Source organism: Carlito syrichta, unplaced genomic scaffold (assembly GCF_000164805.1).
Source record: "Carlito syrichta isolate Samal-C Ts95f unplaced genomic scaffold, Tarsius_syrichta-2.0.1 Scaffold288338, whole genome shotgun sequence".
In the NCBI taxonomy this organism is placed as follows: domain Eukaryota; kingdom Metazoa; phylum Chordata; class Mammalia; order Primates; family Tarsiidae; genus Carlito; species Carlito syrichta.
Genome location: NW_007232434.1, coordinates 71,462 through 84,555, shown reverse-complemented (window position 1 = coordinate 84,555; position 13,094 = coordinate 71,462). Strand labels below are relative to the sequence as shown.

The 13,094-nt window shown below is 31.0% G+C and overlaps 1 protein-coding gene across 4 annotated transcripts in view; it reads right to left on the bottom strand.

Annotated features, from left to right (window-relative positions):
• Positions 1-326: 326 nt before the first annotated feature.
• Positions 327-13,094, bottom strand: part of TRIQK (triple QxxK/R motif containing) — a 78,882-nt gene continuing 66,114 nt past the window's right edge. For 3 of the 4 annotated variants that reach the window (XM_008053633.2, XM_008053635.2, XM_008053634.1), the window contains 2 exons: positions 8,958-9,043; positions 686-3,894 (listed from right to left, as the gene is read on the bottom strand). In XM_008053633.2, the coding sequence (XP_008051824.1) occupies positions 3,781-3,894; positions 8,958-9,043 (200 nt within the window). In that variant the 3' untranslated portion in view covers positions 686-3,780. Of the gene's footprint in view, positions 3,895-8,957; positions 9,044-13,094 lie in introns of all 4 variants that reach the window. The other variant, XM_021710244.1, reaches the window with a different exon arrangement.

The following is a 13,094-nucleotide window of genomic DNA, read 5'->3' as shown; positions in this document are numbered from 1 at the left end:
ACCTGTATAACTAAAATCAGAACAAAATGATAGGAATGTGTCTATACGTATTGATTCAGCTTCTACAAATTTTTACTATGAGTTGCACTGATCCTAGATACAGTGTTCGTGGAACAAAATCTTGCAAGCATGATTCTATCTGGGTTACACTGCAGCAATTCTAATCAAAGGCAGTGCTGCTAAGGGAGATATGGTAGGAATCTCCCCAGAGAAGCCCCAGGTAAGTGTAAAGAAGTTAGACTGTTGGTAAGGAGAGAATACAAAGTCATCTTAGGTAGACTCTGGCTCAACAACCTAATATTATGACGAAATACATTAAAATTGAATAAGTTTAATTTCTAGACATTTATTTCTGAAGCTCACAAATAGCACAATTTGCTCTACTGAATCATCATTGACTACAATTTTAGAACCTAGAAAATACAATGCTTTAGTATTCACATAAACATTATAATGAAAATTTATTTCTATTTTCATTTGGAGTGCAGATGTATGTTAAGTTGATTTCAAACACTGAGTGTGAGTTTTAATAAATACTAAGATAAAGATAGCATATTTAATTTCTAAGAAAAAAGCAGTATTTCTATCCTATAACAGCCTTAATGTTAATTGTCTTGATCTTAAAGAGAATCAGGATGGATCACATATATGTCACAATACAACCAATAACCACAGTGCTAAATGCTGAGTTGATCAATATTGTTTTAAGTTTTATTGAATTGAAACAATTTTTATTGTCTATCCTACATAAAGAACTGTGCTAGACTCTCAGAGGACTAAAAGACATTTACTTAAATTTTAACGTTCACTTATTAAATTTATGTGCGGATTACTACACTATTGAAATTACAGAAATGAATAAGAACATACTCTCAGAATCTCACAATCGCATTGGTTGGAGTGAGAGTATTTGTTTCTTTTGTCTTTATGAAAAATTGAAGACAGAAAATCTTGCAGGATTCTGCCACCTTAAAACAACAACCCATCCTATATTTTTACTAAAATAGACTTTTGTTTGTTTTAAGGAAAATTCTAGATGAGGTTATATTTTTACAATGCTGTATCTCATCTCCAATTAATTTACATATTCTTTACCCTGTCTACACTTGCATGCAAAATAGGAACCAGAAGCCTTCAAACTTCAGTCACCGTATTCCATAGGACATATTTTAAGTTTGCTGCATTAGTTGAAATTTATTTTGCAGAGTATGTTAACGAATAGACATTTTGAAAAGTCATTATAACTTTTTCTGTTTTTGTCTTCTAAACTACTCAGCAGTGAATTATTGGAGGGAAAATGCCTAAAGTTTGTGTCTGGTGCCAGTCTCAGATTTACGTCAAACACCACTCACTATTCAAAAGTGTGGTCCCTTGAAACAGCAGGCTGGATATCACCTTTCTGTCTTCAAAGATTCAAACCAGACTTTCAATCTGGGATTTCTCTACAGAGGATTGGCTGCTTACCAGTTAATGTGAGTTTTGCAAAATTTGCATTTCACGAAAACAGTTTTGTGTAAACATATATTGTGTCACTTTACCTGCTATTTACTGAAATCAGAGAGTTTGGCTTTTGGGATTTATGATTCTCTGGGACCATCATAAGTCTTTCAGCCATACAGTAAATGGATTCGCTGTAGACTCATATTGATAAATCTAGACAAAGAAATTTGCCTTAACTATATTATATTTAGACTAATACTTATTGCTATCAGAAACATTTCTCCCTCAAAAAAAAAAGAGTAAAACAGAATGGTAAAGTTTTTTTTTCCAGGATGATGATTTTTCAAATATTTCCAGGAGCATAATCATCTATTTAAAATACTGTAAACTCTGTTATATTTTACTTGGATAGGTCTCTAATAAGCAATTATTACATATACTCTCATTTAAATTACCACTGAAAACTAGAAATAATCTTTATTTAATATGACTGTTTTTAACACCATATGGGAGGGGAAATAACTAAATGAAAATTGTTCACGTAAATGTGATGGGAGTGGGGGGAAAAGCAGTATTTCTTGACATGTGGCATGTCACTCAGGAAAGTAAAAGGCCCATCATATCCAAAATGCCAGCTTGGATATTCCCTTGCCTCCCACTTCACGAACAGACATACCACATGGCATTAAATGCTGCAACCTTTCCTAAAAATGCCACTTGGATTGGTCCGCTGTGGTAAGTATATAAGAACGCTTGGTCTGTCTCTTGCATTTGTGAGTTCAAGGGGAAGAATCCAGTAAATAACACTGGCTAAATTTTGCCCTCAGATGTTTGGCATAAATGATCTGTGAGGATATTGGAACCTTTGGCTGTTTTCACACTGATGAAATAAATTATGCTACTTGAAAAAAATTCTGCAGAACATAATGCTACACAGTCACATTCAACTTTTTGCAAAAGTACCAAAGAATATCTGTCTTTTAGAAACTGTGCTTAGAAAGCCCTACATATTCCTGGAATATTTACCAAAGATTTCTTCTCTTGGCCAGTATGAAAACAATCTTAATATTTTATTTATTCTTCATTAATACAATGTATGTAATATAAAACACTTTGTGCACATATTTCAAACTTCATCTTATATGCATTTATATAAGGCAGTAACTAGCAACTCTTCTGTGGACAGGTAGTTTCCAATTTTCTAAGCTTTATGTGTTCATGTGTTTTAAAAAATATGTAAAAATCTAATTATCAGTAAAATATTGAATATACTGGTCATTATGTTCCCACAAATGCAAAATACGTTGAAAAAAATTATATAAACAGATAATTACATATGAAAGTAATATGAGGCATATGTTTTCTTCTATTATTTATTTTTCACTAAAGAATTCTAAATTGATTAACTCTTAAGAGATACAATGTAATTTTGTAAAACAATTTTATATTGTTCATATTTAGAAGACAACCCAAGAAGATGTTTCTGAATAGGAAGGACTCTTGCTATTACTGTCAAGTGAAAAAGACTGCACAATTAAATGACAGATTGTTACATATCTACCTAACAAGAGGGGCAAACTGATACTACAAGCAGCCAGAACAACATAATTAAAATAGAATTCCAAGTTTATATTAATAGAGCAATAAGTTAATTAAAATCAAGATCAACTGAACTTTCTATTTACACCAACTCAGACAGCCCAAGAGGAAAAGAACTCTATTTTAGAGACATATGTGACTCTTTGAGCTTCTGTCATCCAGGTGCCATTTCTGATGGAGCACATGTGCACTGAACAGTTGGCAAAGATGGAAAAAGATTACTGTAGATGTATGTGCAGATAGTCTCTCTAATGATATAAAATACGTCTGGAAAGAGAGCAGGGCTTCTTTGAAAAATAAAAAACTTCCCATGACTTTTGTTCCTTCGTAGGTTCTGAATGTGATTTGAGAGTTTCTGTAAATGAGGATATATACTTTTAATTACGATGTATATAGAACAAAAATAGAATTAGTAATCTGTAAGTTATGTAATTATACATAAATTGGCAAAGACATTTGAAAAATTTAGGATCTATTTTCCATTTTATCTAAATGCACCCTGTACAGGGTGTCTTTCAAAGCAAAAAGATTTTTTAAAGTATCCGGTAGCATATATTATACTGCATTTCTAGGGAAGGTTCTTTCCTTGATATCCTCTGCAACTATTTAAAAAGATATTTATGCAAACTGAAAACACCAGCAGAAAGAATTCAATATGTTGCACTTTCATTACTGAAAATATTGGTCCCAATAGGTGCTTTTATAAAATTATTTCCCTCTCATTCATTGACTGCTGCTTAGCTAATCTTCATCTGGGTCCAGATCAGGGTTAACATCCGTGGAGAGTCTGAGATAAAAAAGAGCATAGAAAGCCAGTAGCAGTGCCAATATAGCTGCAAGTACAAGGCCAACTTCCTGGGGAAGAAAAAAAAAGTGACTTGAAATTGATGAAAAGCGATTGGTTAATGTTATCAGTTCCATTAAGTAAAATAAACATATTTTCTCAGTCCAAAATGATTAAGTTGAATGAATAATCACATTCTTTTTGTTTACTACTTTTTGCTAGTAAGTAAAGAAACTTATTTTGCACTTGACCATTCCCAATGCAATGGCAAGTACAGCAGGTGAGTCATTGATATTAGTATTTCTAGTTAATTTGGATTTTGGGATATCAAAATTGTATATAAGCAATATAGTCTGTACCTACAAAATCAATGTTTTCTTTTTTGAGTATGTTTAACTTTATTTGTTGCTTTAATATATTTATTATTAGTGACAGCATTTGGACACAGATTTTTAAACAAATTAAATTTCCTTTTTATTGGAAAAAAGTTATAACCATTTTCTAGATTATGTCTCCTTAAATATTTTCATTAAATATTACTTTGTTAAAACTCTAATTTTTAAACTCTATAGTTTAGATTGTGGGAGACAAAACTGAGTGCTCTTAGCTCATGAAACATGGTACAGTACAACTTATCCCAACGTGAGGTATGGTTCTGAATATTTAATTTGGTGCTTTGATGTGGATTATATTCATCAACTCTGTTAAAATAATGGTCAAAAATTTACTAAATATATTTTGATAAAAATCATATTATCTCTCAAAAAGTATATACTGGAAATGCAAAATATATATATACACATTTTAAGAGATGTCTGAGGTAATCTTATAATTACTGGATATCACATCCCTTACCTTGTACTGTTTTACAGAAAAGTAATTAATTTACATTTACGTGAATATAATTTATATTTCCCAAGAATATTAATTCAGTAATTCAACATATACCATCTAATAAACTTTAAAAACATTGAAATGAATTTAGTTTATAATCAACATAGAATTTTTACCTGGATGTTAAAATTATAAATAGTTATTTTATATGGATTTTTTAGCTTTATAATTACATTTAGTGACATTTCCAAACTATGAAAATAAATATTAATAAAAACCAGAAGGTTGAAAACTCAGTGTCAATGATTTTTGTAAGATTTCATTTCTTAAATCTAATATATCAAAATAATGTCAAATGAAAGTGAATTTTTCTTTGTTGCAGTTGAAACACTTTGCCATCTCAAAAGGGCATGGCAGCATCAGACAGGTTTCATTTATTTTCTTATATCCACAGCTGTGCTCCCAGACCCATCTGGTTACACAGCTACTAATTTTAAGAAGATGTAATAAACAAGTGACACACAACTGCAAACTCCATCTGTTCTGTATAGTGGACAACAAAACTGTTTAACAGCATTCACCTATTTACCCAAGCTTAATGAAAAAATAAAGTTTCTATTCTTGATTGGAAGCCATGATTCACCTCTTACTGATAATCAACTGTAATTGCTGCTTTTCAACTCCTTGTCCTTAAAACAACTTTTGTCAATCTCCCTGTACACTATCAAAATATCCAAGGCATGAAAAAGAAGGTTAAGTGTAGGAAGCAGAGAATATTCATTCATAGAATACAACTTTAGAGGACCCATTAAAATGATTATGTCTGTTCAATACATGGTATGGCTACAAAATATTGAGTGGGAAGGTGTAGCGAATCATTTTCTTTAAAAATTACTATTATTTTTGCTGAGAAGATGATCATTGTGGAGGCTGAATGACTGGAAGTTTAAAGCAATAGTAAAATTTGAAAATAATGCTTGCAGGATGCTGGTGACACTAACCATAACTTAGATACCTGTAGGCATTTATGACTCCTCTGCCATTTTTGCCCTTGGACATTTTTAGCTTTAAATCAAAAAGCACAAAAAAGGACAAACATAACATTTCAAGCTGGCTCATCCCAAGGGGTTGTGGCAGGATCTGGTTCACATATGAATATTTTATTTATGCTACAAAACTAAATTTTTGATCTTTATTCTTTTATTATGATTATGTCTTCCAAATAAACAAGTTAACAAATATGTATCCTTGTCCTTCTAAATACTAGGAAATACAGGTATTTAGATTCTAAAAAACTTATAATGCTGCTGCAATTCTTGAACATCAATCCTCTAATTGAGCATCTACCAAATAGAAAACTTAGTTGTGCAAATATTTTAGGTAGTACACTTTCCATTATTTGGCCATAAATTATAACATTTTATTTATATTTGTAAGACAAAATAAAAACAGCTTCTCAGTAGAAATCAAGTCTAGATTTTAGCATAATATATTCATACCTTATGATAAAATCAGTAACTATTCCCTCAAAACATTTACTAAACATACATTTACAAAACAGCCCTAGAAGCCACTGAGCATAAAGGCCCTACTGGATAATTCTTTGTATCTCTAGTCCATGATGGCTCAATCAGTATTGATGATTTGATATGGTAATTAAATCTGGAAGTTATTTCTAGTATTAGTTCTTCCAAGATCATCATGTCTTATCTTTCTTTCCATGGGTGCTACAATATTGTTATATTTATGGTAATTTCTAAATAAATAATGAAGGATTGAGTAATATCAATATGATCTTTATATAAGGCACATTAAAATTATGTAATGCTTTTAAAACTTTACAACATTAATATCCATAATACTATCGCCACAGCCAAACTAAGGACATTTTGTAATATTTCATATAACTGCACAATGCAAACTTAGTTGAAATAGAGTATCTGAAGGCCAGTGACATTCAATGGAATGTCACAAGTTAGAAATGGCCAATTTAAACAAATATTTTCTCAATAGGCTATTGACTCATAAATTACTTCTATGTGCTAAATTCAGTGTTCAATGTTTTCACTGTAATTTAGCTCTTCGAACAACATTATTAGGTAAATGGCAAAATCTCCGTTTTATTAATGTGTCACCTTAGACTCATCTAAATCATGGCAACAGGAAGGGACAAGAGGGATGTGATCCTATGCCTCCTTATCTTGTGCTCAGTGTTGTTGTTTTGCTGTCATATTTCTATCCATGCACCTGTTCATATTTTTGTAGATTTAAATTATTTGAAGAACATAACTATGATTCATTTGAAAGAATATGTTGTAAAGTGATAAAATATTACAATATTATGGTCATTCTGTATCAACTAGATAAGAGTCAAACATGTTTGGTGCTCATTAGTCTTTACTTGCTTCTCTGACATTATCAATATGGATAAAATCACTCACTGGGGAAATTAAAAAGCATTAAATGGCAATTGTGAAAGAAACTTTGTTATTTAGAATCCTATGCCAAAATGACAAGGCAATCAAAGTTTGACAGGGCAAACTAATCTGTATGCCAGATTTAAAATGTAAAACACTTTCATGGCTCTGACTCTTAAAAAGTTTCATATCATATTAATAGGCTCTTCACATAAATTTTCAAGCAAAGTAAACAATATTTAAGGTTAAGGTCTTTTTTTCCACAAGTTTACAAATCCAAATGATATGCTAGCTTATTTAACAGAAGCTATGTTCTAATGTCAGTTTGGAACTCTTATGTACATACTTTAAATATTAAGTACATTCTAAGAAAAAAATGTTCTCGCAGTTAAGAAAATTCTTGAGTCTTTTGAAAAGACACTAGATATCTGCACTATAAGATAGACTTTATCTCATACTGGAAACCTACTTACTTCTTCAAATTAAAACAATAACAAAAAATAAGAGCTAATATCAAAAGGGAAGTGTGAAAAAGGTGGTATATAAATAAATGAATGGCTGCATATTTCTCAAATCCTAATATGTAACTTCCCATTATATTGTGCCTTAAGTGGATTTTGTTAACTCAACATTTTTCTAAAAAACAAACAAACAAAACCCCACTGCATTGTAAAAGATAAAAGTAAACAACATCTTGTTTTGGAGAACAATGACAAACAGTGCTCTTAATTCAAGCGATTGTCATCAAGTAACAAAATGTAAAATAAAAAACTAAACATTGCTTTTAGAAAAGTCATGTCATCAAAATATTTCTTAAGGATGAGTGAAATATATGAAATTAGAAAATAATTTAAAAGATGAATCTTCTCTCTTTTAAACAAAAAGGCAATTTACTTTTTTCATTAAAAACTGACACACAGCAATAACTGGGGAGATTGTGTTGTGAAAACATACCACATCACACAGCAATGCTTGATCAAAATCAGCAATCAAGAGCAAAAAGAAGGCAGTGCATCGTGATCATAATAGCAAATTCTGGAAGACAACCAAATATATCATCTGGCAGTTTAACAGCTGTTACAGCTTGGTAGTAATACCTTGGCATTTGCTGTAAGCTATAACTTAGAAAAATTGATTTTTCATCTGCCAGATAAAACCCAAAATCTCCTTTTAACATCTTAATATTTAAATAAAATATATGTATTGGTCATTTTTATTCTACCCGTTTGATAGTAGGGTTGCCAAATTAATTTTTCTATTAATAGTTTATTTCAACTCTACCTTACAAAAGATTGACATGGGCAATAATGTAAATGTAATTTTGTTGAGCTTCACTGTGTTAGCACATTGAATTAATATCTGCCAACATCATTCTCAGTTATTTTTATCCCTCGTAAGCAGATGAAACACTGGTATTCTAATAGAACAAGTTTAGGATCATCATTAGAATTTTATCAGAGTACCTAAAAAACAAGTACAGTAAAATTACATGTATTAATGATGTAAGTATATGTAATTACAACTACAGTTTAAACAACTATAAAATAAAGTTTATTTAAAAGGAAAAATTCTTTTAACTAAGGCTATATACATCACTGAAGTGTTTGAATAATATAAACAGTATCTGGAGAAAAAAATAAATGGCAATTTTAAGTATAACTGGTTCTTTTAAGTGACACTGTGCTTTAAGAGTCTTTAAAATCTTAGGATAGGAAGGATGTTTTCCATTAAGTAAATTCTTTACAAAAACTTTCAAGTCTGGCATTCTATATAGATTTTGAAATGTCATAAAACATTTATAATTCAACATTTATGCAGTCCAGTTTTAGAAAATGAAATGGCATGCACATATCAAAATTTAAAGTTATCAAATAGAGGTCTACCTTTATGCCTATTGCTGTTTTCTTTGCTTCTGCTTTTAATTTGGTTGCTCGTAAAATAGGTTTGGTTTTTTTATAATCCTGTTTACCTAGAAAAAAACAGTTTCAGACCATGAGTTATGCTTATGTATAATTCAAGTTTAACAATCATCTGAAATGTCAAAGAATGTTTAAATAGAGTAAAACAGAGACACAGGGTTGCAAAGTGGTTCCCAGTTGTGGTAACAATAAACTTGTCACCTAAAGGCCAACTTTTCCACCTCTCTAACTTTTATAGGAAGAAGATAATGATGGGCATGTGGTGTACAGTGAATGTTGAAAAAGATAAAAAACTCATTTTAGAGAACAGAAAGTTTAAAGAGAATAAAATTTTTGGAAGAATTTAGAAACAAATGCTTAAATGAGTATATGTAAGATTCTATTAATAATAAAGTTAATTTTGTCTTCATAAGTGAAGAGTAACAGCTCATAATAAATTTATTTTATTATGGATGCATTAAGTATTTGATACATCAATAATAAATATCTTCTAGTTTTCTCTAAGTACAAGACTAATGAAGAAATTGGTAAAGGATGAATTTTAGTTGTTTAAATTCATTAGAAAAAATATGTGTTTAACTTTTATTACCTCTTAATAGAGAATGGAATAAATATGGCTAGATAACAAATTCAGTATAGCTACTTTTAGATAATAGTTCCAGTTATCTCTAGCATATTTCACAGTTCCAAGTGAGAAAAACTGAGTTAGTTCCACAAAATTCCCTTTTTTAGTATATCATCTGGTGACCTCACCAGTGAGTAACAAAAAAGAAAACTTAGAAAAACTGGTTTTTCATCTGTCAGATAAAACCCCAAATCTCCTTTTAACATCTTAATACTTAGTGCCAGGCGAAGTGAATCATACCTGTAATCCCATCTCTCTGGGAGGCCAAGGCAAGAGGATTGCCTCAGACCAGGGGCTCAAGATCAGCCTGCTAGGCCTTGTCTCTTTAATAAATCAAGAAAAATTAGCCAGGCATGGTGATGTGCTACTTGGAAGGCTGAGGCAGAATCACCTGAGCCCAGCAGATCAAGGCTGCAAGTGGCTGTGAACAGTGTCATTCCACTCTAACCTGGGCGACAGATTGAGACTCTGACTCAAAAACAAATAAAACCTTAATATTTAAATAAAATGTATGTATTGGTCATATTTATTCTACCCGTTATATAGTAGGGTTGCCCAATTTATTTTTCTATTCATAGTTTAAGTCAACTCAATTCTAATAACAGAAGCATTAATAACATGCTTTGTTAATCAAACTCTTAACTAATAACTGAGTCAAATGATCCTCATGTACAACAGTATGACATCTATTCTAAAAAAGAGTTAACATATGACCATATAATCTCTCTGGCTATTTTATATTCCTGTTTTGCCTTGTTTTCACTCTATCCTCTTTTTTTTCCCAATGATCACTTCCTTTGCAAAACTTATCCTGACACTTCTAACTTCTACATCTTCTTCACATTGAGATAAATCTGAAAGCAGTTGAACCAAACCTGAGTATATCATAAAAATTTAACATATATTTATTAATGTGTCTCTTAATGATTCAAAAAGTATCTTTAAAATTTCATATAGAGTTTTAGAATTAGAAGTGGTAGAAGTGAGTCAAATGGATGGGAGTAATGACGATGCACTATATTTGTGCTCATTAGATACATACTCATATAAGTGTTTGTTTGGCTGAAGAGTTAGGTACTTGATTTTAAAGGCGGTATGAACTTTCCTTACCAGTTATTGTATAGCAGTGATTCTGCATTTATGAGCATGCAGAAGCTTAATAAATATAATTTGATAATGGGAAACATATATCAAGTGATCTAAATTTACATCATGGAATGAACAAAATACAGAAAAATATTACTCTGGGCCATTTTAAATTAGCAACATTTAATTTTTATGAAAAAAAATCTTGGCAAGTGTTCACTCTGATATCACAGCTCAAGAGTCAGACTTTTCATGACATTATTCCTGCTGAGACATAAACAATTCAGAGCAATGAAAATGATGACATATCAAATGCCTCCACTTAGGGTTATAAAGTAAGTTTCTAATAAGAATCTAAAAAGAGATTTAAAGTTTATGGATTTAAAATTAAAAAGTAATTTCTTGTTATATCCTGTGTATGTCCTACAATCATCTCTTGGTGCTATGGGAGAAAAATAAACAAATGCAAAAGGATTGTCTTAACCCATACGTTTTTCATACAAATATGCAATATTTTGGATACCATGTCTGTCATAAAACACTTTCAAATATACCTCAGAGTCAATGTTAAAGTGAGAATTTATCACTCTACTTCAAGTGCCATTGGTTAAATAATGTATTCTATTTCAACTCTCAAATTCTCTCAGAGAATAATACTTCTAGATTTATATTAAAGTTGATAGAAACATTTGAAACTGTATTTGTAATAAAAAAGATAGTATTAAAAATTATTGTACACCTGATACTTCTCCAAAAAGTACATCTGTCATTAATTTAGTATTCTTCTTGCTGACCATGATATCCAAAAGTATAAATTGCAAAATGTGGTTTCGGTTTGCTAAGTGAAAACATTTACAAGGGTATCTGCTAAGTTCTTTATAACTAAAACCAGATCTTTCCATGGTATCCAAAGAAGTTTTTAACATTCAATTTTTATGGCTTCAAGAAAGCTACCTATGCCCACATGACTGTAAAAAATATAAAATATATAGGTCCTTGCTTCTTGAGTACTTCCACCTAGGAAAAAGACAGATAATCTAGATTTTATATGTAGATTGTTTCTTGAACAAAACTGGGACTGATTTTGGTGATATAAAAAATGTAATAATCGAAATAGTTATTCAACAGTTGCTCATTAACTTTTATGTGGAAATAAAAACTTGATAATTCAAGACTATGAAGTCAATCTGGGGCCCCGAACATCTAGTTTCTCCGCTTACAATAACACTATTCACACAAAATGTCTGTATTTTCATTTCCTATCATACATTTTATATAACAGCTTTTTCTCCTCATAGCAATGTTCCTGACAAACTGACTTTTGCTTCCTCGTGCCAGTATAATTCTATAATACTGTTATATTTTTTAGTGATCAAACACTAATATTGACTTGTTTTCTTCCACAGTACAAAGGTATCAGAGTTTGTTTTCTGATTCACTCGTTAAGGTATGCTTGGGTTATTTATAGTGTTTGGCAAGTATAACTAGAGCTACTTGAAGCATAGGTGTACAGATTTTTGTGGGAAAATAAGTTTCCATTTTCCTAGGGTGGGAATGCTGAATCATATGATAAATATATATTTAACTTTGTAAGAAACTGCCAAACTGTTTTCCAGAGTAGCAGTATCATTTTTCATTCCCATTATTTTTTGCAATGTATGAGTTCTGGTTAACTTTGTATCATCACTAGGACTTGGTACTCAATCTAGACTATCTAATTTTTTAGATAGTTCATCATATTCCCTTATGATCCATTTTATTTCTTACGGCCAATAGTGATGTACCTTCTTTCAATCCTAATGTCATTAATTTGAATGTTCTTTTTTTTATAGTTAGCTAGCTGAAGTTTTCAATTTTGTTGATCTTTCCAAATTAACAAATATTTGATTTTATTTATTGTTGCTATTATTTTTATGATCTTTGTTTTGTTTATTTCTACTCTAATCTTTATTATTTCCTATAATCTGCTTGCTTTTGTTTTAGTACGCTCTTCACTTTCTAGATGGTAAGTGGAAAATTAGGATATTGTTTTGAAATCTTCACAACTACAGGTGTGCACTACCATGCCCAGCTAATTTTTGATTTATTGTAGAGATGAGGTCTCGCCAAGTTGTCTGGGCAGGTCTCAAACCTGCAGGCTCAGGCAATCCACTCGCCTTGGCCTCCCAAAGCGCTGGGATTACAGGCTGAGCCACTGAGCCCGGCCAATATATTAATATATTAACAGCTATGAATTTCCATCTAAGTACTGCTTTAGCCACATCTCAAAAGGTTCTATGTGCTGCTTTGTTTTTATTCATCACAAAAGTATTAACTTTGTTATTTTTTCTTCAGTCTATTGTAGTGTATGGCTTAATAAACATATTTGTTTCCTTCTGTCAGCAATTTCA